This window comes from Oncorhynchus kisutch, unplaced genomic scaffold (assembly GCF_002021735.2).
Source record: "Oncorhynchus kisutch isolate 150728-3 unplaced genomic scaffold, Okis_V2 Okis02a-Okis13b_hom, whole genome shotgun sequence".
Taxonomy (NCBI): domain Eukaryota; kingdom Metazoa; phylum Chordata; class Actinopteri; order Salmoniformes; family Salmonidae; genus Oncorhynchus; species Oncorhynchus kisutch.
The window spans coordinates 6019189-6046906 of NW_022261979.1; the positions used below are offsets into that span (position 1 = coordinate 6019189).

At 44.7% G+C, this 27718-nt stretch overlaps 2 protein-coding genes across 2 annotated transcripts in view; one reads left to right on the forward strand and one right to left on the reverse strand.

Moving 5' to 3' along the window:
- Positions 1-4615: 4615 nt before the first annotated feature.
- The window catches only part of tg (thyroglobulin), a 90630-nt gene continuing 67527 nt past the window's right edge, over positions 4616-27718 (reverse strand). Inside the window, exons 44-51 of the mRNA XM_031811815.1 lie at positions 27206-27402; positions 13510-13677; positions 12055-12222; positions 11543-11730; positions 7809-7916; positions 6986-7126; positions 6526-6722; positions 4616-4931 (exon numbers count right to left, since the gene is read on the reverse strand). Of these exons, the coding sequence (XP_031667675.1) occupies positions 4789-4931; positions 6526-6722; positions 6986-7126; positions 7809-7916; positions 11543-11730; positions 12055-12222; positions 13510-13677; positions 27206-27402 (1310 nt within the window). The 3' untranslated portion in view covers positions 4616-4788. The remainder of the gene's footprint in view (positions 4932-6525; positions 6723-6985; positions 7127-7808; positions 7917-11542; positions 11731-12054; positions 12223-13509; positions 13678-27205; positions 27403-27718) is intronic.
- Positions 15897-27561, forward strand: LOC109877157 (src-like-adapter). Its single transcript, XM_031812060.1, has 7 exons — positions 15897-16404; positions 18185-18323; positions 18809-18895; positions 21471-21568; positions 21983-22114; positions 24497-24626; positions 26016-27561. The coding sequence occupies exons 1-7, from the start codon at positions 16323-16325 to the stop codon at positions 26263-26265; spliced, it is 918 nt and encodes a 305-aa protein (XP_031667920.1). The 5' UTR covers positions 15897-16322; the 3' UTR covers positions 26266-27561.

Genomic DNA, 27718 nt, shown 5'->3' on the forward strand with positions numbered 1-27718 from the left:
TGAATGGGTCGCTGCTTTTTGGAGAATAAAGGTGTAGAGAGTGGCGGGTATCCTGGCAGGGTTAGAAGATGCTGTGTCCAAAATGGTATTCTATTCCCTACCACTTTTGACCTGCATGTAGGGAATAGGTTGCCATTTGGGGACATAGACAGAGAGGATGGGAAATCCCTAATTTAACTGTATCTAACATGTTGACCTCCTTGATGAGGACAGTGAACCCTCAGAACACTGACCTGTTGACCTCTCTGATGAGGACCGTGAACCCTCTGAACACTGACCTGTTGTCTCTCTGATGAGGACTGTGAACCCTCAGAACACTGGCCTGTTGACCTCTCTGATGAGGACCGTGAACCCTCAGAACACTGACCTGTTGACCTCTCTGATGAGGACCGTGAACCCTCAGAACACTGACCTGTTGACCTCTCTGATGAGGAACACTATCACAAGCACTGATATTTGTTGATTGGGAGATCGTGGATGCATCCCAAATGGGATTAAGGGCACTACTTTTGACCAGGGCCCATATGGCTCTGGTCAAAAGTAGTGCACTCCATAGGGAATAGGGTGCCATTTGGGATGTAGACCAGCCTGCAACACCAGTTGCATCATAGCATGGCCTCTTGAACTGGTAGTTGAATTAGAGGAGGAGAGGTGTGGTAGGCTGAGCATGAATCTGTCTAGAGGACAACAAAAGGTGTGGTAGGTTTAGCATTAATCTGTCTAGAGGACATGGAGAGCTGTGGTAGGCTTAGCATTAATCTGTCTAGAGGACATGGAGAGGTTTGGTGTGGTAGGCCTAGCATTAATCTGTCCAGATGGCAAGGAGAGGTGTGGTGTGGTAGGACAAGCATTAATCTGTCTAGAGGACATGGAGAGGTTTGGTGTGGTAGGCCTAGCATTAATCTGTCCAGATGGCAAGGAGAGGTGTGGTGTGGTAGGACAAGCATTAATCTGTCCAGATGACATGGAGAGGTGTGGTGTGGTAGGACTAGCATTAATCTTTCCAGATGACATGGTGTGGTGTGGTAGGACTAGCATTAATCTGTCTAGAGAACCAGGAGAGGTGTGGTGTGGTAGGACTAGCATGAATCTGTCTAGAGGACATGGAGAGGTGTGGTGTGGTAGGACTAGCTTTAATCTGTCTAGAGAACCAGGAGAGGTGTGGTGTGGTAGGCCTAGCATTAATCTGTCCAGATGACATGGAGAGGTGTGGTGTGGTAGGCCAAGCATTAATCTGTCTAGAGGACATGGAGAGGTGTGGTGTGGTAGGCCTAGCATTAATCTGTCTAGATGACATGGAGAGGTGTGGTGTGGTAGGCCTAGCATTAATCTGTCCAGATGACATGGAGAGGTGTGGTGTGGTAGGCCAAGCATTAATCTGTCCAGATGACATGGAGAGGTGTGGTGTGGTAGGACTAGCATTAATCTTTCCAGATGACATGGTGTGGTGTGGTAGGACTAGCATTAATCTGTCTAGAGAACCAGGAGAGGTGTGGTGTGGTAGGACTAGCATTAATCTGTCTAGAGGACATGGAGAGGTGTGGTGTGGTAGGACTAGCTTTAATCTGTCTAGAGAACCAGGAGAGGTGTGGTGTGGTAGGACTAGCATTAATCTGTCTAGAGAACCAGGAGAGGTGTGATGTGGTAGGCCTAGCATTAATCTGTCCAGATGACATGGAGAGGTGTGGTGTGGTAGGCCAAGCATTAATCTGTCTAGAGGACATGGAGAGGTGTGGTGTGGTAGGCCTAGCATTAATCTGTCTAGATGACATGGAGAGGTGTGGTGTGGTAGGCCTAGCATTAATCTGTCCAGATGACATGGAGAGGTGTGGTGTGGTAGGCCTAGCATTAATCTGTCTAGATGACATGGAGAGGTGTGGTGTGGTAGGCCTAGCATTAATCTGTCTAGATGACATGGAGAGGTGTGGTGTGGTAGGCCTAGCATTAATCTGTCCAGATGACATGGAGAGGTGTGGTGTGGTAGGCCAAGCATTAATCTGTCCAGATGACATGGAGAGGTGTGGTGTGGTAGGCCAAGCATTAATCTGTCCAGATGACATGGAGAGGTGTGGTAGGCCAAGCATTAATCTGTCCAGATGACATGGAGAGGTGTGGTGTGGTACGACTAGCATTAATCTGTCCAGATGACATGGAGAGGTGTGGTGTGGTAGGCCTAGCATTAATCTGTCTAGAGGACGTGGAGAGGTGTGGTGTGGTAGGACTAGCATTAATCTGTCCAGATCACGTAACTCATTTTTATTTCTCTGTTCATCTATTTGGCATCCATGAGGTGGAATGTGTACAACGTACACAGAACAGTGTAGTGTGTGTGAGCGCCAGGAACAAAGCTTAGCTACGGTCATGTAAGGTTAGGGCCAGCTCAGTCAGTCTCTACAAAACAGTAATAAACCTTGTAAGGTTAGAGACAGCTCAGTCAGTCTCTACAGTAGTAAACCCTATAAGGTTAGAGCGAGCTCAGTCAGTCTCTACAGTAGTAAACCCTGTAAGGTTAGGGCCAGCTCAGTCAGTCTCTACAGTAGTAAACCCTGTAAGGTTAGGGCCAGCTCAGTCAGTCTCTACAAAACAGTAATAAACCTTGTAAGGTTAGAGCCAGCTCAGTCTGTCTCTACAAAACAGTAAACCCTATAAAAGGTTAGAGCCAGCTCAGTCAGTCTCTACAAAACAGTCATAAACCCTGTAAGGTTAGGGCCAGCTCAGTCAGTCTCTACAGTAGTAAACCCTGTAAGGTTAGGGCCAGCTCAGTCAGTCTCTACAGTAGTAAACCCTGTAAGGTTAGGGCCAGCTCAGTCAGTCTCTACAGTAGTAAACCCTGTAAGGTTAGGGCCAGCTCCGTCATCTCTACAGAACAGTAGTAAACCCTGTAAGGTTAGGGCCAGCTCAGTCAGTCTCTACAGTAGTAAACCCTGTAAGGTTAGGGCCAGGTTAGTCAGTCTCTATGGTAGTAAACCCTGTAAGGTTAGGGCCAGCTCAGTCAGTCTCTACAGTAGTAAACCCTGTAAGGTTAGGGCCAGCTCAGTCAGTCTCTACAGTAGTAAACCCTGTAAGGTTAGGGCCAGCTCAGTCAGTCTCTACAGTAGTAAACCCTATAAGGTTAGGGCCAGCTCAGTCAGTCTCTACAGTAGTAAACCCTATAAGGTTAGGGCCAGCTCAGTCAGTCTCTACAGTAGTAAACCCTGGTGCCACTAGGACTAGAGAGACCTCATGGGCCCTCTTATCCTTTAGATTGTATCTCTTGTGGTCTCCTTTCGAGCAACTGGCCAAAGTGGTGAATTATCCGGTGGGTGAATAAATTCAAGAATGTGACATACAGTGGGGAGAACAAGTATTTGAAACACTGCCCTCACCTTCCTCATGATCATTGATGCCCCACGAGGTGAGATCTTGCATGGAGCCCCAGATCGTCATCTTGAACTTCTTACATTTTCTAATAATTGCGCCAACAATTGTTGCCTTCTCACCAAGCTGCTTGCCTATTGTCCTGTAGTCCATCCCAGCCTTGTGCAGGTCTACAATTTTACCCCTGATGTCCTTACACAGCTCTCTGGTCTTGGCCATTGTGGAGAGGTTGGAGTCTGTTTGATTGAGTGTGTGGACAGGTGTCTTTTATACAGATAACGAGTTCAAGTGCAGTTAATACAGGTAATGAGTGGAGAACAGGAGGGCTTCTTAAAGAAAAACGAACAGGTCTGTGAGAGCCGGAATTCTTACTGGTTGGTAGGTGATCAAATACTTATATCATGCAATAAAATGCAAATTAATTACTTAAAAATCATACAATTAGATTTTCTGGATTTTTGTTTTAGATTCCGTCTCTCACAGTTGAAGTGTACCTATGATAAAAAAAATTACAGACCTCTACATGCTTTGTAAGTAGGAAAACCTGCAAAATCGGCAGTGTATCAAATACTTGTTCTCCCCACTGTATATGACTGAAAGAGGAAGTTATGACAAACATTATTGAAGTGTTGGTTTATGTGTTAATATGTAATAGTATAAATATATTTTGGAACATTCCTAGAGGAGGGGCATCCTGGAAAAAGTACTTAGTTGCTCTTGGCCTTTGTTTGGTTTGAATAGTCATTGGTATGAAAAGAAAGGCAAGCATTCTGTTAGATTAGTGAGATAATTCGTTGGCTATTACTACTCCCCCCCCCCCCTATGAACACCTGGAATTGTCCAACAATCCACTTTCTTAAAACGCACAAAGGCAGCATCTCAAATGGCACCCTAAATAGTGCACTACTTTGGACCAGGGCCCATATGACTCTGGTTAGAAGTAGTGCACTAAAATAGTAGGGTACACTATTGGGACGGAGCCAAGTGAAACAAGACTTCACACGGATGGAAGTTTCTGGAAACTTTCACCAAACGTTCACTGCAATAAGACAGATGTTTTACACCTCTATTATCAGTCTAGTAACTGACTGGAGACTCTCCGATTCGACTCCATTAAAGTCACGTCTCCTTGGTTACCAATCCCAGCACACAGACCCAAATGAGCTAGTTGACTTTAATGTTCAAGCTATCCGGAGAGATGACCTGATTACTACTCTAGACGTGAAGAACGTATAAATAACACCACAGACTTCAGGAGTATTATGTAATGCAATTGTTTTATTTCATTTGTATGGAAACTAAACAGGCAGTTAAATGACACGACTTAATTTAGCGACTACTTTGGCAGTTGAAACAACATGTCATTTCTCACTATGTGTGAGTGATAAACCCTAAATGCAGATTAGACGATACGTAGTGTGGATGTTCTTTCTAATTATAAGCATCCTTCTCTGACTTGGGTTTGCTCTGGGTGACAGTTGTCAAGAAATTAACAAATAACTTGGTTTCTGGTGTTGGAGTTCCAGCCCCCAAACCAGCAGATTCCCCTTCCAACACAGCAGATGAAAGTTTGCCTGAAAAACAGAGAGACATCTTTCTTGTGACACCAAGTCATCCCGTGAAGTAAGAGTAGCTTCTCTAAAGTGGTGATATATGGATGTTTTTCCTAAAGATTAAAGGCTCTGCAGTTGGAGACTGAACGTTTGGCACCATCTAAGTACATACAGTAGCAAACCTCTAATTACTGGCTACATACAGTGCAAAGTATTCAGACCCCTTGACTTGTTCCACATTTTGTTACGTTACAGCCTTATTCTAAAATGGATCACATTGTTTTTTTTCTCATCAATCTACACCCAATAACCCATAAAGGCAAAGCAAAAACAGGTTTTTATAAATATTACATTAGTAGTCAGTACTTTGTTGAAGCACCTTTGGCAGCGATTAACAGCCTGGAGTCTTCTTGTGTATGACGCTACAAGCTTGGCACACCTGTATTTGGGGAGTTTCTCCCATTCTTTTCTGCAGATCCTCTCAAGCTCTGTCAGGTTGGATGGGGAGCGTCGCTGCACAGCTATTTTCAGGTCTCTCCATAGATGTTCGATCGGGTTCAAGTCCGGGCTCAGCATTATGGTGCCAGCACCATGCATCACTATATGGATAGTGCTAGGTTTCCTCCAGACGTGACGCTTGGCATTCAGGCCAAAGAGTTCAATCTTGGTTTCATCAGACCAGAGAATCTTGTTTCTCATGGTCTGAGTGTCCTTTAGGTGCATTTAGGCAAACCCCCAGCTGGCTGTCATGTGCCTTTTACTGAGGAGTGGCTTCCGTCTGGCCACTCTACCATAAAGGCCTGATTGATGGATTGCTGCAGAGATGGTTGTCTTTCTGGTTCTCCCATCTCCACAGAGGAACTCTGGAACTCTGTCAGAGTGACCATCAGGTTATTGGTCACTTCCCTGACCAAGGCCCTTCTGCCCCGATTGGTCAGTTTGGCCGGGTGGCCAGCTCTGGAAGAGTCTTGGTGGTTCCAAACTTCTTCCATTTAAGAATGGTGGAGTCCACTGAGTTCTTGGGGACATTCAATGCTGCAGAAATGTTTTGGTACCCTTCCGCAGATCTGTACCTCGACACAATCCTGTCTCGGAGCTCTACGGACAATTCCTTCGACCTCATGGCTTGGTTTTTGCTCTGTTCGACCCAACATAGACAGGTGTTTGCCTTTCCAAATCATGTCCAATCAATTGAATTTACCACAGGTGGACTCCAATCTAGTTGTAGAAACATCTCAAGGATGATCAATGGCAAAGGGTCTGAATACTTAGGTAAATACGTTTTTTAATTTTATACATTTGCAAAACTTTTTACTGTTTCTCTTTGTCATTATTGGGTATTGTGTATAGATTTATGAGGGGGGGAATTATTTAATACATTTTAGAATAAGGCTGTAAAGTAACCAAATGAAGAAAAAGTAAGGTGTCTGAATACTGTATGTTTCTATGTATGTCCTTCTGACACTGAAAGAACAGGAAGTGAATAATTAACACTTGTTTTCTGTGTTTTTTATTTAGCCTTTGTGTTACTCTTTTTTTTGGCAAAGATGTCTGTGGTTTGTTTGGCAAACTGATGATTTACATCATCTTATTTTGAGTTTGGACTTGTACCCACCAGTGGAGGCGGTCAGAGAGGGGACATAGTCAGCCCAGAAGGAGCACTGGGCCCTGCGGAGGCCCCTGTGGTTGCTGAGGCCTGGCTCCACCTCCATATAGCTGTCCCCCTCAGGGTGAGACTGGAAGGCATGCCAGAGGGGCAGCGCCGCCTCGCTGAAGGCCACGCGGGACACACTGTGAGCCTGGTTGGGATTTCTGTTCACAAGGAGAAGACGTACAGTAAGAGACGTGATGTTCGCACGGCTGTAAGTCACTTTGGAAAAAAGTGTCTGCTAAATGACAGATATGGTATATTCTGATGCCACATGCATAAGGCACTATTCTCCAGTCATGCAGATTGGTTTAGATGTACCAAACAATACAAAATAAACCAATTGATTTAGATTGAAAAGGAAATACTATAAAGTATGGTTGGCGTTTATTTAAAGTAATTTCTATTTTAAAAGTATTTTTTTTACCCGGACTTGATGAAGTTGGCCATGTAGGTCATCATCTGTAGGGAGAGGCGTCTCTCTGTGTTGGTGAACAGGTCATAGGTCAGGGGGCTGTGGGGGAGGCCAAAGGCATAGTGGACATCCAGGGGTACTGACAGGTCAGCACTGAAATGAAAACAAATCACACACAAATAAACACTACATCATCATGCCACCTCCCTAGCAACACAGCAAAACAAAATAAATAATACATCATCATGCCACTTCCCTAGCAACACAGCAAATCAAAATAAATACATCATCATGCCACTTCCCTAGCAACACAGCAAATCAAAATAAATACATCATCATGCCACTTCCCTAGCAACACAGCAAATCAAAATAAATAATACATCATCATGCCACTTCCCTAGCAACACAGCAAATCAAAATAAATACATCATCATGCCACTTCCCTAGCAACACAGCAAAACAAAATAAATAATACATCATCATGCCACCTCCCTAGCAACACAGCAAAACAAAATAAATAATACGTCATCATGCCACTTCCCTAGCAACACAGCAAAACAAAATAAATAATACGTCATCATGCCACTTCCCTAGCAACACAGCAAATCAAAATAAATACATCATCATGCCACCTCCCTAGCAACACAGCAAAACAAAACAATTAAATAATAGATTATCATGCCACTTCCATAGCAACACAGCAAAACAAATGTAATAGTATTTCTGGACACAACGAGGTAGTCTGAGTTAACGCAAGTACTACTTGACTAGTAGTCAATGGTCTGGAGGCCTAACCTGACCTGGCTGCCTCGTCCTCCTCACACCCAGTGATTACCTGGTCTGGGCGGTGTCCTCAGGCAGGTAGTACATGAACACATTGGATCTGGTGTTAGCTGCCCAGAAGTTGGCCATCTTTATGGTGGGGCACACAATGAAGAGATCTCTGCACAGAGACACAGAGAGACAGATACAGAGAGACATGGTTGAGAAATGTAACACTTCACATCATCGTTTCCCTTTTCTTTGTGGACAAAGACAGAGAAAGGATAAAGCAAGGTGTACCTATTCTGTACATGACAGGACAGCAGTTCACTGACAATCACTCACACAGTGTTGTCTAACAAACCAAACATTTACATGTGTGACTGAGGGCCGTGAGTGTGTATGTTTGTGTCTAGAGAAGAGATGGTCTGTCTGGCTGCCACAGTGCCAGGCTAGTTAACTAAGACTAGAGGTTTCACTTTTAAAGAGATGATCTGGCTGCCAAAGTGCCAGGCTAGTTAACTAAGACTACGTTCCAAATGGCACCCTATTCCCTATATAGTGCACTACTTTTGACAAGTGCTTATAGGGGTAAGTGCACTATACAGGGAATAGGGTGCCATTTTGGGACATATCCAGTGTGTTACAGCAGGGCAGGTATTTACTGAGTGAGGACCACTTCTGCTGCAGCCAAAATACACTGATGGATTTGGATAAACAAGCAGTGGCCCTATCTGCCTTTAAATTACAGGCGTTTTAAACTCTGGAAACTGTCTAGTATAACTCCTAGCATAGTGATCGTTTCAGGTCAGGACTCTTTTACTGAAATACATGTAGACATGGTCTTATTGTGAATGTGAGATATGCTGTTGTTTGTCTTCAAGGCATCGGTCGGTTGCTATCCTCAGCTAACCTCAGGTCCATGGGTGTGTTGTGTGGGTCAGCCTCAGCCCTGTTCCCTGCTATATTTGACACTAGTTATTATGTGGGCGAAGTCCAGTGTAGTAGACACTGAAGAGCAGAGGCAGCAGCCACCGTACATATCACTACCGTAGCCTGGATCAAGGGCATTAGAAGAATGTCTGTCAATACTGCAGAACTACAGTGTACAGAACATGTCTGTCAATACTGCAGAACTACAGTGTACAGAACATGTCTCAATACTGCAGAACTACAGTGTACAGAACATGTCTGTCAATACTGCAGAACTACAGTGTACAGAACATGTCTCAATACTGCAGAACTACAGTGTACAGAACATCTCTGTCTATACTGCAGAACTACAGTGTACAGAACATGTCTGTCAATACTGCAGAACTACAGTATACAGAACATCTCTGTCAATACTGCAGAACTACAGTGTACAGAACATGTCTCAATACTGCAGAACTACAGTGTACAGAACATGTCTGTCAATACTGCAGAACTACAGTGTACAGAAGATGTCTGTCAATACTGCAGAACTACAGAGACATACAGTATATACAGTATATACAGTATATACAGAATCCATTGCATATTTATTTATTTTAATTTTACCTTTATTTAACTTGGCAAGAACAAATTCTTATTTTCAATGACGAACAGTTAACTGCCTGTTCAGGGGCAGATTTGTACCTTGTCAGCTCAGGGGTTTGAACTTGCAACCTTCCGGTTACTAGTCCAACGCTCTAACCACTAGGCTACCCTGCCGCCCCAATATAAGGGCATATAAGATTACAAAAATAATGATTGATCTTGAGTGAATCTGGGACCGTATTCATGAGCTGATCTACACTGAACAGAAATATAAAGGCAACATGTAAAGTGTTGGTCCCATGTTTCACGAGCTGAAAACCTAAATCCTAGCAAATTATCCAAACGCACAAAAAGCCTATTTCTCTCAAATTTTGCGCACAAATTGCTTACATCCCTGTTAGTGAGCATTTCTCCATTGTCAAGATAATCCATCCACTTGACAAGTGTGGAATATCAAGAAGCTGATTAAACAGTATGATCATTGCACAGGTGCACCTTGTGCTGGGGGACAATAAAAGGCCACTTTAAAATGTGCAGTTTTGTCACACAACACAATGTCGCAGATGTCTCAAGTTGTCAATTGGCATGCAGACTGCAGGAATGTCCACCAGAGCTGCTACCAGAAAACTGAATGTTCATTTCTCTACCATAAGCCGCCTCCAACGTTGGTTTAGGGAATTTATTTAAATTGACTGATTTCCTTATATGAACTGTAACTCAGTAAAATCTCTGAAATTGTTGCATGTTGCACATATATTTTTGTTCAGTATAGAATCAGATTCCATCTATCCATTCATTTTATAACCCAAAAGGCAAAACTGGTCCGAGAACAGGATTCCTTCTCTAAGGCGCTTTATGAATATGGGCCCTGACATACTGTTTTCTTATGACATATTTCTGGTGAAAAGCTTGGTCTGCGCCACATGTCAGGGCCACGTTAAATGGCCGAACCACGGCACTAGTAGTTCTATTTCTGAATTGTTATATTCTTTTCTTTTCTGAACACGCTGCTTCTAACACCCTCAGTAAAACAGTTCACACAGTCCTTCTAAATCCTCAGGTTATTTCAGTCTTCAGTCGGCTGTCTGTTTCCTTCCTCAAGACCACAAGTGAAACGCACTCTGTTCCAGCTCTTCATAGTTGTGTCCCAAATGGCACCCTATTCCCTTTATAGTGCACTACTTTTGAACAGGAGTCACAGGGCTCCCACAGGGCTCTGGTCTAAAGTAGTCCACTATATAGGGAATAGGGTGTCATTTGGAATGTATGCTCTGTTCCAGTTTGTCAATCACATTAAAGCAACATATAACAGTGTAAAGAGATCAATAGTCTAGCTATGGGTTTCCACTCACGCTGCACGGCATAGAACTCACTGCATAGAACTCACTGCATAGAATTCACTGCTGACCTTCAGAAAGTATTCACGGCATAGAACTCACGGCATAGAACTCACGGCATAGAACTCACGGCATAGAACTCACGGCATAGAACTCACGGCATAGAACTCACGGCAGTTTAAAACTCACGGCAGTTTAAAACTCACGGCAGTTTAAAACTCACGGCAGTTTAAAACTCACGGCAGTTTAAAACTCACGGCAGTTTAAAACTCACGGCAGTTTAAAACTCACTGAACAGAACTCATTGAACAGAACTCATTGAACAGAACTCATTGAACAGAACTCATTGAACAGAACTCATTGAACAGAACTCATTGAACAGAACTCATCGCTATTGAACGTGAAGAGAATTCCTGTAAAAGGTCAAATAAACCAAGTGAACTGAACTAATAACTGAACACACAGAACTGAACAGAGAATGGTATCTTGTGACGTGAATATTATGGGTTGTGCTTCTCCATACAGGAACTGTATAGTCAAATGGCTACCCAGACTATTGCCATTGACCCCCCCCCCTCTCCCACTCATTAAACCGCTGCTACTCTCTGTTGTCATCTATGCATAGTCACTTTAATTACTCTACCTACATGTACATATTACCTCAACTAATCGGTAGCCCCCTGTATATAGACTCACTATTGTTATTTTACTGCTGCTCCTTAATTACTTGTTACTTTTATTTCTTATTCTTATCCGTATTTTTTTAAACTGCATTGTTGGTTAGGGGCTCGTAAGTAAGCATTTCACTGTGAGGTTTACACCTGTTGTATTGGGCGCATGTGACGAATACAATTTGATTTGATATTTATACACTGAATTCAATGAATAAGAGTAAGGTATTCCGGAACTACATGAATACCGTATACAGTAGTGTGCCTAGCACATTTCTCACCTGGTTGCACTGTTAAGAGCCTGAGAGAAGAGGTTGTAGCCAGCTGGAGAGGGAGAGTGCTGCATGGAGTAGAACCAGGTGGCTGCAGCCTTGACAAACACATTGGCATCGTCTCCACCCAGAGAGTTGGACAGGGCTTCGTAGAACGCTGTTTTACTGTCAGCTCGCCCCTGGAGCTCCTCAAAGTTCTGTCGTCAGACATTCGGGGGGGAAAGTAGACGTTGGTGATATGAAACGTGGCTGAGTAGAGTAATACTACTCAATACTAATACCATGTGAATGAGGACAAACCGCTAACATACGAGTCACCTGCTGAGTTGAACTAGGAGTCTACGCATTACAATATGTCCTACACTGTATGAAAAACAAAGAGCCATATTCCCCAATTCCATCCTGCATGGGGAAGGCTTAATAAGCAGGTACATCTAAATAGACGGACGACACTAGAAGTGAATGTTCTCACCATAGAAACACAAAGAACGTCTTTGAATTATAGGATCTCCGGTTCTCACCTTGATCCTCTTGGCCCTGCTGATGAGTCCATCCTCAGCGGAGGAGCCCAGCAGGAGGTCAGCTCTGTGGAAGCCTGCATTCATCAGGGCCATGGAGGGTTTCCCCTGGACAGAGACCCCATCCACCACTGGACCCCAAGCCTGCAGGGGCCCACTGACTGACAGCAACTGAAACAGATAACATAAAATAAGACAGGGGGGGGGGGGGGGGAAGTATGGTAGTGTCCCAAATAGCACTCTACTGCCTTTATAGTGCACTACTTCTGACCAGAGCCCTATGGGCCTTGGACAAAAGAAGTGCACTAAACAGGGAATTGGGTGCCATTTGGGATACATACAGCCTATGATACATCTGGGACTATAAGGCTTCCTTCCTTAGTCTGTGACTATAAGACCAACAGTACCTCAGTCTGGGTCTACAAGACCAACAGTACCTCAGTCTGGGTCTACAAGACCAACAGTACCTCAGTCTGGGTCTACAAGACCAACAGTACCTCAGTCTGGGTCTACAAGACCAACAGTACCTCAGTCTGGGTCTACAAGACCAACAGTACCTCAGTCTGGGTCTACAAGACCAACAGTACCTCAGTCTGGGTCTACAAGACCAACAGTACCTCAGTCTGGGTCTACAAGACCAACAGTACCTCAGTCTGGGTCTACAAGACCAACAGTACCTCAGTCTGGGTCTACAAGACCAACAGTACCTCAGTCTGGGTCTACAAGACCAACAGTACCTCAGTCTGGGTCTACAAGACCAACAGTACCTCAGTCTGGGTCTACAAGACCAACAGTACCTCAGTCTGGGTCTACAAGACCAACAGTACCTCAGTCTGGGTCTACAAGACCAACAGTACCTCAGTCTGGGTCTACAAGACCAACAGTACCTCAGTCTGGGTCTACAAGACCAACAGTACCTCAGTCTGGGTCTACAAGACCAACAGTACCTCAGTCTGGGTCTACAAGACCAACAGTACCTCAGTCTGGGTCTACAAGACCAACAGTACCTCAGTCTGGGTCTACAAGGTCAACAGTACCTCAGTCTGGGTCTACAAGGTCAACAGTACCTCAGTCTGGGTCTACAAGGTCAACAGTACCTCAGTCTGGGTCTACAAGGTCAACAGTGCCTCAGTCTGGGTCTACAAGGGCAACAGTGCCTCAGTCTGGGTCTACAAGGGCAACAGTGCCTCAGTCTGGGTCTACAAGGGCAACAGTGCCTCAGTCTGGGTCTATAAGGTCAACAGTACCTCAGTCTGGGTCTATAAGGTCAACAGTACCTCAGTCTGGGTCTATAAGGCCAACAGTACCTTAGTCTGGGTCTATAAGGCCAACAGTACCTTAGTCTGGGTCTATAAGGCCAAACAGTACCTTAGTCTGGGTCTATAAGGTCAACAGTACCTTAGTCTGGGTCTATAAGGCCAACAGTACCTTAGTCTGGGTCTATAAGGCCAACAGTACCTTGGTCTGGGCAGCGTTGAGGTCCTGTGCTGGAGCTGCTCTCAGGCAGGAGCCCAGCTGTTCTGGGTCAGAGGAGGGGGGACAGCCCAGCTCCCGGGCCAGAGCATCAGCCTGCCCCTGGGCTTTGGATACACTCAGCACTGAGGCAGGGGAGAACACAGAACCACCCTGGGGAGAGAGAGAGAGGAGGGACAGAGTCAGAGAACCACTCAGCACTGAGGCAGGGGAGAACACAGAACCACCCTGGGGAGAGAGAGAGAGGAGGGACAGAGTCAGATAACCACTCAGCACTGAGGCAGGGGAGAACACAGAACCACCCTGGGGAGAGAGAGAGAGGAGGGACAGAGTCAGAGAACCACTCAGCACTGAGGCAGGGGAGAACACAGAACCACCCTGGGGAGAGAGAAAGAGGAGGGACAGAGTCAGATAACCACTCAGCACTGAGGCAGGGGAGAACACAGAACCACCCTGGGGAGAGAGAGAGAGGAGGGACAGAGTCAGAGAACCACTCAGCACTGAGGCAGGGGAGAACACAGAACCACCCTGGGGAGAGAGAGAGAGGAGGGACAGAGTCAGATAACCACTCAGCACTGAGGCAGGGGAGAACACAGAACCACCCTGGGGAGAGAGAGAGAGGAGGGAATTATTATTATTTATAGCTTGGCATTATTAGCTCCAAAATGGAATTACTTTTAATGTTAGAAATACTACATACCAATTGGTTGCACACATCTTTCAAGTGTTTATTTGAATGCTGTCTGGGCATCTATTAGCTACCGCACTGTGATGATTGGTCTCATCTATTAGCTACCGCACTGTGGTGATTAGTCTCATCTATTAGCTACCGCACTGTGATGATTGGTCTCATCTATTAGCTACCGCACTGTGGTGATTAGTCTCATCTATTGGCTACAGCACTGTGATGATTGGTCTCATCTATTAGCTACCGCACTGTGATGATTGGTCTCATCTATTAGCTACCGCACTGTGATGATTGGTCTCATCTATTAGCTACAGCACTGTGGTGATTAGTCTCATCTATTGGCTACAGCACTGTGATGATTAGTTTCATCTATTGGCTACAGCACTGTGATGATTGGTCTCATCTATTAGCTACCGCACTGTGATGATTGGTCTCATCTATTAGCTACAGCACTGTGGTGATTAGTCTCATCTATTGGCTACAGCACTGTGATGATTAGTCTCATCTATTAGCTACAGCACTGTGGTGATTAGTCTCATCTATTGGCTACAGCACTGTGATGATTAGTCTCATCTATTGGCTACAGCACTGTGGTGATTAGTCTCATCTATTGGCTACAGCACTGTGATGATTAGTCTCATCTATTGGCTACAGCACTGTGGTGATTAGTCTGTCATCTATTGGCTACAGCACTGTGGTGATTAGTCTGTCATCTATTGGCTACCGCACTGTGGTGATTAGTCTGTCATCTATTGGCTACAGCACTGTGATGATTGGTCTCATCTATTAGCTACAGCACTGTGGTGATTAGTCTCATCTATTAGCTACAGCACTGTGGTGATTAGTCTGTCATCTATTGGCTACAGCACTGTGGTGATTAGTCTCATCTATTGGCTACAGCACTGTGATGATTAGTCTCATCTATTGGCTACAGCACTGTGGTGATTAGTCTGTCATCTTTTGGCTACAGCACTGTGATGATTGGTATCATCTATTGGCTACAGCACTGTGATGATTGGTCTCATCAATTGGCTACAGCACTGTAGTGATTAGTCTCCTCTATTGGCTACAGCACTGTGGTGATTAGTCTGTCATCTATTGGCTACAGCACTGTGGTGATTAGTCTGTCATCTATTGGCTACAGCACTGTGGTGATTAGTCTCCTCTATTGGCTACAGCACTGTAGTGATTAGTCTCCTCTATTGGCTACAGCACTGTGGTGATTAGTCTGTCATCTATTGGCTACAGCACTGTGGTGATTAGTCTCATCTATTGGCTACAGCACTGTAGTGATTAGTCTCATCTATTGGCTACAGCACTGTGGTGATTAGTCTGTCATCTATTGGCTACAGCACTGTGGTGATTAGTCTCATCTATTGGCTACAGCACTGTAGTGATTAGTCTCCTCTATTGGCTACAGCACTGTGGTGATTAGTCTCATCTATTGGCTACAGCACTGTAGTGAATAGTCTGTCATCTATTGGCTACAGCACTGTGGTGATTAGTCTGTCATCTATTGGCTACAGCACTGTGGTGATTAGTCTCATCTATTGGCTACAGCACTGTAGTGATTAGTCTGTCATCTATTGGCTACAGCACTGTGGTGATTAGTCTGTCATCTATTGGCTACAGCACTGTGGTGATTAGTCTCATCTATTGGCTACAGCACTGTGGTGATTAGTCTATTTCAGGAGTGGAAAAATGTGGTGAAAAACAAGTCACACAACTTCCCCATTAGTGAGGAAGTGACTAGATGAGATCAACAGAAACAGATTGGCAGGATGACTAGAATAGACTGATGAGCTGCTGCTTATCACCGTTATACAGTATCGTAGCATCATGCTAAGCTAATTCAGGCTATATTACATTATAATTCCGGCTATATTACACCAAATATTGGTTATATTAGGTATAACGACGGAGGCTGCTACAGGCTGGTATGGTAAGTCTATCTGAGGAAAGGGTGATGATATCCACATCCTAAACTGGAGAATACCAGTGCTGGGCTAAATAGTGAGATAAAGGAATGAGAGGCAAGCACACATAGCACTGCTACTTCCCAGCTCTTTCTTCCTGCATCCAAATGATCAACAAGGCTCTCTGACCAGACATGGGGAACGTCTGGACCAGCCCAGTCTCTATGCCAGAGAATGGAGATGACACCAACACCAGCTCTGATCCCTTTTTGAGAAGTAAGTCTCTCTGGGTTAAAGAAGTCTGTATTTTGGTAATGATCGTTTTATTCATGAAAGGATCCTGTTAAAAGGGACAATCTGGGATTCAAATTTGTTTTGTATTCTTCAAGAATCAATGGCTATGAAATGATTAATTTAAACGCTTGGAATCGCAGATTGTCTCTGATGGGAAATGGTTCATTTGATGTAATATTTTAAGTAAGGGTGGAGTGACTTGGTTTCAGAAGCTGTACTGGCCCTGTACTGCTCTGTGTATGTGTAAACATTTGCATAATTTCACCCAAAATAAATAAGGTTCCTCTCATGCAAACTGTGGCCAAACAACTGCAAGTGTATAAATGTAGAATTAGGTCAAATGATCACTATGCAATATTTCAAACATTTTGTTTACACATTAAATTGTTGGGAGCATATGAACAGTGTACTGTATGACTTTCTGTTGTAGACGGTTTACTATTCCATTAATCTGCACCTCTACCAACATGGATGTGTCACCTCTTGCTTTTTACTGGACCATTATGCAATATAAAACATATTTCTTCATTAAATGAAATACCGAACAGCATCCTACTTCCCTACCCCTCCACAACATGTACTCATATCTAAAAATATTTAAAAAATAACAAAAAAGTATTTTTTAAATATTTTTGTAATAGCATCAGTGTGTGAGCATTCAGCATCTTGAAATGACCGTCCAAGAGCTGTTGACTGAATGGAAAAATAATATAATCTTCATCTGATATGGATACCCGATAACACTTTTGCTTTCGCTGTGATTGGCAGATACTGTACAGATGTACTCTCTTAATTTGATCACCCTGTTGTCGCAGAGAATTTTCCTTTGCAGAAGGAAATGCAAATTGTTGTCTATTCAAGGTTTAAAAAGACTTCTAACATTTGTAATTTCCACTTTAAAATGTCAGACTTAAAAAAAAAAAAAATTAAATGTCAGATTGTTCTTAACTAAAAATGACTCAACCCCTACAATAAAGTCCATTAATTATAATCCACATAATCATTTAAATTTCCTGCTGCTGCAGGATTATTTCCCTGCTGTGAGAAACTGGTCAAATTGAGATAGTACACCAGTACACGGCATTTGGAAAGGTGTTTACGCCTGGTCACAGTGCAGCTGATGTATTGTGCAATGAAGACCACAAGCGAAAGGGAAAAGGGTGAGAGGAGGAGAGAGAGTAGATAAGTTATACAACTTCCAAAGGAATCATGCTGTTTGTATGTGGCTGCTATGAAAGAGAACTGCTTGCATGTGGCTGCTATGAAAGAACTGCTTGCATGTGGCTGCTATGAAAGAGAACTGTTTGTATGTGGCTGCTATGAAAGAGAACTGTTTGCATGTGATCAGGGGTGTATTCATTCCGCCGATTCTGTTGAAAATATTTCTTAAAAACGTAAGCAAAAGGAAAGAAACGGGGATAAATGCACCTGAATTTGTCCAATAGAAACTCTTGTTTTCAACTGATTTACACCCTAGATCAGCTAGATGCAGGCAAGAGTGTGCAAGGGGTTAATGAATGTGTTACTGTCTGTCACCTTGATTACTCACATTTTCTCTCGACCTGTGCACCTACCATTGTAAACTTTAATTCATAGGCTAGGTTGTAGCAACCTCATGATGAGTATAGGGGAAATTAGAGTATCATGTCGTAGCCTAAACCTATCAATGTTACATTGAGCTGGGTGAATGGAATATGAATGACAGTCATCTAATATGCTGTAAAAAATATATATATATATATATATTTACTCTTCTCTCCAGACAACGATACCCTGAGAGTCCTGTCTGACTGCACCTCTGCAGACGTCAGTGAAACCCTGGTAGTCTTGTCTGACTACCCCTCAGCAGACGTCAGCGTTCCTCTCTTCAGGATAGGAGAGAGACTGAGACTCCTGGCAGAGTGAGTGACTGAACCCAACTGAATCTAAGAACTGTGTCCCAAATGGCACCCTAGTCCCTAGATAGTGCCCTACTTTTGACCAGAGCCCTATGAGTCCTGGTCAAACGTAGGGCACTATCTAGGGACTAGGAGGCAATTTGGGACCAACTGAATCTAAGAACTGAGTCCCATATGGCACCCTAGTCCCTAGATAGTGCCCTACTTTTGACCAGAGCCCTATGAGTCCTGGTCAAACGTAGGGAACTATCTAGGGACTAGGGGGCAATTTGGGATGCAGACCTAGTCTTCCACATTCAGTCCCTCAACACAACACCACCTCCTCTAAGAGCTGATCTGTTTGACTAGACTGACAGAGACAGGGGTCAAATCTGACCAATTCTACTTTTGACCAGAGCCCTATTGGTCTATAACAGTGCACTAAATAAGGAATAGGGTGCTATTCGGGACTCAACCTCCTTCTTCCCTTGTTTCTTCTCTTCTGTCAGGGAGGGTTACTGGTGGAGGGTTTGTTCTGTCCAAACAGGATATGAGAACTACATCCCCAACAACCATGTGGCCAAGGTCTATCACGGGTAGGTGAACTCACATTAACCTACCTGACACTGTCAAGGTCTATCACGGGTAGGTGAACTCACACTAACACTAACCTACCTGTCACAGACCACTGCCATGTCATCTGCCTCCTACATCAAATCACATTTAAATCCAATTTAAATTTGTCATGTGCCGAATACAACAGGTGTAGGTAGACCTTACAGGGAAATGCTGAATACAACAGGTGCAGTAGACCTTACAGTGAAATGCTGAATACAACAGGTGTAGGTAGACCTTACAGTGAAATGCTGAATACAACAGGTGTAGTAGACCTTACAGTGAAATGCTGAATACAACAGGTGTAGTAGACCTTACAGTGAAATGCTGAATACAACAGGTGTAGTAGACCTTACAGTGAAATGCTGAATACAACAGGTGTAGTAGACCTTACAGTGACATGCTGAATACAACAGGTGCAGTAGACCTTACAGTGAAATGCTGAATACAACAGGTGTAGTAGACCTTACAGTGAAATGCTGAATACAACAGGTGTAGTAGACCTTACAGTGAAATGCTGAATACAACAGGTGTAGTAGACCTTACAGTGAAATGCTGAATACAACAGGTGTAGTAGACCTTACAGTGAAATGCTGAATACAACAGGTGCAGTAGACCTTACAGTGAAATGCTGAATACAACAGGTGTAGTAGACCTTACAGTGAAATGCTGAATACAACAGGTGTAGTAGACCTTACAGTGAAATGCTGAATACAACAGGTGTAGTAGACCTTACAGTGAAATGCTGAATACAACAGGTGTAGTAGACCTTACAGTGAAATGCTGAATACAACAGGTGTAGTAGACCTTACAGTGAAATGCTGAATACAACAGGTGTAGTAGACCTTACAGTGACATGCTGAATACAACAGGTGTAGGTAGACCTTACAGTGAAATGCTGAATACAACAGGTGTAGTAGACCTTACAGTGAAATGCTGAATACAAACAGGTGCAGTAGACCTTACAGTGAAATGCTTAATACAACAGGTGTAGTAGACCTTACAGTGAAATGCTGAATACAACAGATGTAGTAGACCTTACAGTGAAATGCTGAATACAACAGGTGTAGTAGACCTTACAGTGAAATGCTGAATACAACAGGTGCAGTAGACCTTACAGTGAAATGCTGAATACAACAGGTGCAGTAGACCTTACAGTGAAATGCTGAATACAACAGGTGTAGTAGACCTTACAGTGAAATGCTGAATACAACAGGTGCAGTAGACCTTACAGTGAAATGCTGAATACAACAGGTGCAGTAGACCTTACAGTGAAATGCTGAATACAACAGGTGTAGTAGACCTTACAGTGAAATGCTGAATACAACAGGTGTAGTAGACCTTACAGTGAAATGCTGAATACAACAGGTGTAGTAGACCTTACAGTGAAATGCTGAATACAACAGGTGTAGTAGACCTTACAGTGAAATGCTGAATACAACAGGTGTAGTATACCTTACAGTGAAATGCTGAATACAACAGGTGCAGTAGACCTTACAGTGAAATGCTGAATACAATAGGTGCAGTAGACCTTACAGTGAAATGCTGAATACAACAGGTGTAGTAGACCTTACAGTGAAATGCTGAATACAACAGGTGCAGTAGACCTTACAGTGAAATGCTGAATACAACAGGTGCAGTAGACCTTACAGTGAAATGCTGAATACAACAGGTGTAGTAGACCTTACAGTGAAATGCTGAATACAACAGGTGTAGTAGACCTTACAGTGAAATGCTGAATACAACAGGTGTAGTAGACCTTACAGTGAAATGCTGAATACAACAGGTGTAGTAGACCTTACAGTGAAATGCTGAATACAACAGGTGTAGTAGACCTTACAGTGAAATGCTGAATACAACAGGTGTAGGTAGACAGTGAAATGCTGAATACAACAGGTGTAGTAGACCTTACAGTGAAATGCTGAATACAACAGGTGTAGGTAGACAGTGAAATGCTGAATACAACAGGTGTAGTAGACCTTACAGTGAAATGCTGAATACAACAGGTGTAGGTAGACAGTGAAATGCTGAATACAACAGGTGTAGTAGACCTTACAGTGAAATGCTGAATACAACAGGTGTAGTAGACCTTACAGTGAAATGCTGAATACAACAGGTGTAGTAGACCTTACAGTGAAATGCTGAATACAACAGGTGTAGTAGACCTTACAGTGAAATGCTGAATACAACAGGTGTAGTAGACCTTACAGTGAAATGCTGAATACAACAGGTGTAGTAGACCTTACAGGGAAGGTCTAACTTACAAGCCCTTAACCAACAATGCAGTTAAGAAAAATAGATACGTTTTTAAAAATGAAAAGATATACTAACCTAACACTTTCCTAGTCCAGTGTTGGATTATAGCTGACGATAATGGTTTAAGGCTTGGTATTCTGAAAAGGAGAAGGTGATGGCATCTACGATACCATTATGATTAAAACATCCGGTGGCCATGTTTTAATCGTTCTTCATAGCTGGTTGTTTTATGTGGGGTTCTAAGGCCATGGAAATACATGCTTTATGAACAGGGCCGAACTGTATTCTGTATTCATTTAGCTGGTTGTTTGAAGGGGTGGCCCGACCCAAAGCAGAGGAACTGCTTCGTCTGCCCGGAAACAGAGCTGGCTCCTTCATGATCAGAGAAAGTCAAAAAGGTGAGTGGCCTAGAGACAGACGTCTGTACCATAACTTAAATGGAATTTAGGTGCTCCTGTGGTGCTCCTGTGGTGCCCCTTGTGGTGCCCCTTGTGGTGCCCCTTGTGGTGCCCCTTGTGGTGCTCCTTGTGGTGCTCCTTGTGGTGCTCCTTGTGGTGCTCCTTGTGGTGCTCCTTGTGGTGCTCCTTGTGCTGCTCTGTTCGTAGAGCATAGCGCTCACAACGCGATGGTTGTGGGTACTACTGTAAGTCACTTAGGATAAAGGTGTTCGCTTGCTGTAGTTCTAGACTTCGACTACGGGACTGCTGATAGATTCTCTCACAATCAACTACTAAAATGATCAACCAAAATCAACCAGCTTTAAAAACAGATGTAATAATGTCTGGTTTTTCTTTGCCTGTGTGGTGTTGTAGGAGTGTATACCCTGTCTGTACGGCACAGGGTTATGGTACACTATCGTATTATCCGCCTTCCCAACAACTGGTACTACATCTCTCCTGGTCTAACCTTCCAGTGTCTCGAGGACCTCGTCAACCACTACTCTGGTAAGTAACCATCCCCGGGGACATGATCATGGACATTTAGTCCAAATCTATTCATCGGAAACCTTGTACCTCACTTTTTGTAGATTGATTAAAGTAGTCATCCCCCCTTCATATTCTGTGAAAGGTCCCTGATTAAAGTAGTCATCCCCCCTTCATATTCTGTGAAAGGTCCCTGATTAAAGTAGTCATCCCTATTCATAATCTGTGAAAGGTTCATGATTAAAGTAGTCATCCCTCTTCATAATCTGTGAAAGGTTCATGATTAAAGTAGTCATCCCTCTTCATATTCTGTGAAAGGTTCATGATTAAAGTAGTCATCCCTCTTCATATTCTGTGAATGATTTGCAGGCATTATGTCTGACAATAGCCGTATCTGAAAATACATCTTAAAAAAATAAAAAAATAAAAAAATATGTTAGTTTTTTTCCGGGACACCAACATATCTGATCTTATTACAATCTGACATTAAAGTCAAACACATGTAGACTCTATGTGAACCTATTTATAGGAACCATGAGCTGATAAGTATAGTATTATTATAAAGGGTGGAACTATTCATTATTTTTTAACATGTGACACCACCGGTAGTTATCACTTTCTAACGTGGAATTATTGACTCTTTCAAGCCGCACCAACTCCAACGCACTGCAACGCTGCTATACTATCTCCACTAAGTGGAGTCATATGAGCTGTATGCTGCTGTGGTTGAAGTACATTTCTGAAGTTGGCTATTTTGAGGATGTGGAAGATATTCAGCTCTAGTGCTCTCCTTGTGTCATTAATGTGTCCTTGTACATGTATATTTTAGTCATTGTGTATGGTTTCTGGTAGCTAACTGGTTATAACCACAGGATAGATGCGTATGGTTTCTGGTAGCTAACTGGTTATAACCACAGGATAGCTGCGTATGGTTTCTGGTAGCTAACTGGTTATAACCACAGGATAGCTGCGTATGGTTTCTGGTAGCTAACTGGTTATAACCACAGGATAGCTGCGTATGGTTTCTGGTAGCTAACTGGTTATAACCACAGGATAGCTGCGTATGGTTTCTGGTAGCTAACTGGTTATAACCACAGGATAGCTGCGTATGGTTTCTGGTAGCTAACTGGTTATAACCACAGGATAGCTGCGTATGGTTTCTGGTAGCTAACTGGTTATAACCACAGGATAGCTGCGTATGGTTTCTGGTAGCTAACTGGTTATAACCACAGGATAGCTGCGTATGGTTTCTGGTAGCTAACTGGTTATAACCACAGGATAGCTGCGTATGGTTTCTGGTAGCTAACTGGTTATAACCACAGGATAGCTGCGTATGGTTTCTGGTAGCTAACTGGTTATAACCACAGGATAGCTGCGTATGGTTTCTGGTAGCTAACTGGTTATAACCACAGGATAGCTGCGTATGGTTTCTGGTAGCTAACTGGTTATAACCACAGGATAGCTGCGTATGGTTTCTGGTAGCTAACTGGTTATAACCACAGGATAGCTGCGTATGGTTTCTGGTAGCTAACTGGTTATAACCACAGGATAGCTGCGTATGGTTTCTGGTAGCTAACTGGTTATAACCACAGGATAGCTGCGTATGGTTTCTGGTAGCTAACTGGTTATAACCACAGGATAGCTGCGTATGGTTTCTGGTAGCTAACTGGTTATAACCACAGGATAGCTGCGTATGGTTTCTGGTAGCTAACTGGTTATAACCACAGGATAGCTGCGTATGGTTTCTGGTAGCTAACTGGTTATAACCACAGGATAGCTGCGTATGGTTTCTGGTAGCTAACTGGTTATAACCACAGGATAGCTGCGTATGGTTTCTGGTAGCTAACTGGTTATAACCACAGGATAGCTGCGTATGGTTTCTGGTAGCTAACTGGTTATAACCACAGGATAGCTGCGTATGGTTTCTGGTAGCTAACTGGTTATAACCACAGGATAGCTGCGTATGGTTTCTGGTAGCTAACTGGTTATAACCACAGGATAGCTGCGTATGGTTTCTGGTAGCTAACTGGTTATAACCACAGGATAGCTGCGTATGGTTTCTGGTAGCTAACTGGTTATAACCACAGGATAGCTGCGTATGGTTTCTGGTAGCTAACTGGTTATAACCACAGGATAGCTGCGTATGGTTTCTGGTAGCTAACTGGTTATAACCACAGGATAGCTGCGTATGGTTTCTGGTAGCTAACTGGTTATAACCACAGGATAGCTGCGTATGGTTTCTGGTAGCTAACTGGTTATAACCACATGATAGCTGCGTATGGTTTCTGGTAGCTAACTGGTTATAACCACATGATAGCTGCGTATGGTTTCTGGTAGCTAACTGGTTATAACCACAGGATAGCTGCGTATGGTTTCTGGTAATGACAGTGGCCCCTCTGACAGATTGTGCAGACGGCCTGTGCTGTATTCTCACCACCCCCTGTCAGGCTGTAACCAATGGCAACCTCAACCTGGCCTCCCAGGCACCCCCTGTGGTGATGCAAAACAACTTCGACTGGAAAGACGTCAACAGGTACATCTTTCTCTAACGTTGACCTCTCTTTCCCTCTCTCCCCGCCTTCAGGCCCCTCTCTCTCTCGCCTTCAGCCCCTCTCTCTCTCGCCTTCAGCCCCTCTCTCTCTCTCGCCTTCAGCCCCTCTCTCTCTCTCGCCTTCAGCCCCTCTCTCTCTCTCGCCTTCAGCCCCTCTCTCTCTCGCCTTCAGCCCCTCTCTCTCTCTCGCCTTCAGCCCCTCTCTCTCCCCGCCAGCCCCTCTCTCTCTCTCTCTCTCGCCTTCAGCCCCTCTCTCTCTCTCCCCGCCAGCCCCTCTCTCTCGCCTTCAGTCCCTCTCTCTCTCTCTCGCCTTCAGTCCCTCTCTCTCTCTCTCGCCTTCAGTCCCTCTCTCTCTCTCTCGCCTTCAGTCCCCCTCTCTCTCGCCTTCAGTCCCCCTCTCTCTCGCCTTCAGTCCCCCTCTCTCCCGCCTTCAGTCCCCCTCTCTCCCGCCTTCAGTCCCCCTCTCTCCCGCCTTCAGTCCCCCTCTCTCCCGCCTTCAGTCCCCCTCTCTCCCGCCTTCAGTCCCCTCTCTCTCCCGCCTTCAGTCCCCCTCTCTCCCGCCTTCAGTCCCCCTCTCTTTCCCGCCTTCAGTCCCCCTCTCTTTCCCGCCTTCAGTCCCCCTCTCTTTCCCGCCTTCAGTCCCCCTCTCTTTCCCGCCTTCAGTCCCCCTCTCTCCCGCCTTCAGTCCCCTTCTCTCCCGCCTTCAGTCCCCTTCTCTCCCGCCTTCAGTCCCCTTCTCTCCCGCCTTCAGTCCCCTTCTCTCCCGCCTTCAGTCCCCCTCTCCCGCCTTCAGCCCCCCTCTCCCGCCTTCAGCCCCCCTCTCCCGCCTTCAGTCCCCTTCTCTCCCGCCTTCAGTCCCCTTCTCTCCCGCCTTCAGTCCCCTTCTCTCCCGCCTTCAGTCCCCCTCTCCCGCCTTCAGCCCCCCTCTCCCGCCTTCAGCCCCCCTCTCCCGCCTTCAGTCCCCCTCTCTCCCGCCTTCAGTCCCCCTCTCTCCCGCCTTCAGTCCCCCTCTCTCCCGCCTTCAGTCCCCCTCTCTCCCGCCTTCAGTCCCCCTCTCTCTCGCCTTCAGTCCCCCTCTCTCCCGCCTTCAGCCCCCCCCCCCCCCCTCTCTCCCGCCTTCAGCCCCCCTTTCTCCCGCCTTCAGTCCCCCTCTCTCCCGCCTTCAGTCCCCCTCTCTCCTCGCCTTCAGTCCCTCCCTCTCCAACCTTGTTTCTCCCCATCCATCTGTATCTGTCACTACCCCTCTCTGGGAGTTTCATGGAGTCTGAAAATTACATATGTGTTTGAGCTTATTTTTGAGTTTAGCTTTCAATGTACTTTATCAGTGATAGATAACAGACTAACGCTGCATCATATCTATTCTAACCCCAGCTCGGAGCTGACAGACCAGCCTCATCGTTACCCCGGCAACAGAGACTCTATGATCAGCTTTGGCCTGCGGAACACAGTCTCCTCCTACATGTCTCTGGGGGACACGAGGAAGGAGAGGAAGAGCAGCAGCTGGAGGAGGAATAAGAGGAGGAGTGTGTGTGTACCTCCCGGTCACGGTCACGGACTCAGCACTACAGCACTGGAAGAGGAAGAGGGGGAGTACACACAAGCCATCCTCCTGAACTCTTAAGACTGGATATGGGCTTAAATGTAGAGGACATGTCCTGCTGTATAGAGAGGACATAATCCTGCGGTATAGAGAGGATATAATCCTGCTGTAGAGAGGGGACATAATCCTGCTGTATAGAGAGGACATAATCCTGCTGTATAGAGAGGACATAATCCTGCTGTATAGAGAGGACATGTCCTGCTGTATAGAGAGGACATAAACCTGCTGTATAGAGAGGACATAATCCTGCGGTATAGAGAGGACATAATCCTGCTGTATAGAGAGGACATAATCCTGCTGTATAGAGAGGACATATCGTGCTGTATAGAGAGGACATAATTCCTGCTGTATAGAGAGGACATAATTCCTGCTGTATAGAGAGGACATATCGTGCTGTATAGAGAGGACATGTCCTGCTGTATAGAGAGGACATAATCCTGCTGTATAGAGGACATAATCCTGATGTATAGAGAGGACATAATCCTGCTGTATAGAGAGGACATAATCCTGCTGTATAGAGAGGACATAATTCCTGCTGTATAGAGAGGACATATCGTGCTGTATAGAGAGGACATATCCTGCTGTATAGAGAGGACATGTCCTGCTGTATAGAGAGGACATAGCATACTGGACTATGCCGTGAATGTGGAAGTAAAACTGTGATGACTGTCACACTGCATAATCAGTGACATTCGTACCATTAATCACAAGGGTGTTACTGCTTGACAGCCTAAACTAGTTGTAAACAGCTGGAATGGTTAAGACCGTTACTGTAACAGCATTATTTACACACGAGGGCTTAGTAACACATCCACAATAGCCCTATTTATATTTAGTGCACTACTATAGTGTACTACTTTTGATAGGGGCTCTGGTCAAAAGCAGTACACTATATAGGGAATAGGGCGCCATTTGGGACTCTTAGTGGTCAGTGAGGATCAGGGGTCACAGGTCAGCTTACCATGAGCAGCATCCTGTCGAAGAGACCACGCGAGGAGGGGGAGGTCAGATGTAGGCTGGCCACGTCACCTCCACTCCGCTCTGCCCCCACCGTCACCAGCCTGGGGTCACCTCCAAACGCCTCAATGTTCTCCTGGACCCACTTCAGAGCGGCTACCTGGTCCTGGAAGCCGGCGTTACCTGGCAGGGCTGTGGAGCCTAGAGCCATTCAATTCACACTGCTGTTATTTCATGTACCGCGTCAGGAGTCAAAACCATTCAAGAGATATATTACGTTATATAAGTGTGTTCTTTGGTTGTGACTTGTTGTCGTCTACATCATTTCCAAAAATATACAAACAACATGTTTTTATTCCATTTGGGTTCCAAAAGCCACTGCAGCACATGAATACTGTAATTACCCACTAAGAATGGATCAAGAAACTATTGGATAGATTTCAAATATCATTTTACCAAAGCCTGGTAAGAATGTGAATACACTCAGCAACAGCAAACAGAAAGCTTGCAACATTCC

What these genes read in the sequence shown, in the direction of transcription:
- LOC109877157 (XM_031812060.1), top strand. Translation starts at nt 16,323, where the DNA reads ATGGGGAACGTCTGGACCAGCCCAGTCTCTATGCCAGAGAATGGAGAT. An exon ending in GTGGCCAAGGTCTATCACGG is followed by an intron (nt 18,896 to 21,470) that starts GTAGGTGAACTC and finishes GTATTCATTTAG; the next exon opens with CTGGTTGTTTGAAGGGGTGG. An exon ending in GATCAGAGAAAGTCAAAAAG is followed by an intron (nt 21,569 to 21,982) that starts GTGAGTGGCCTA and finishes GTGGTGTTGTAG; the next exon opens with GAGTGTATACCCTGTCTGTA.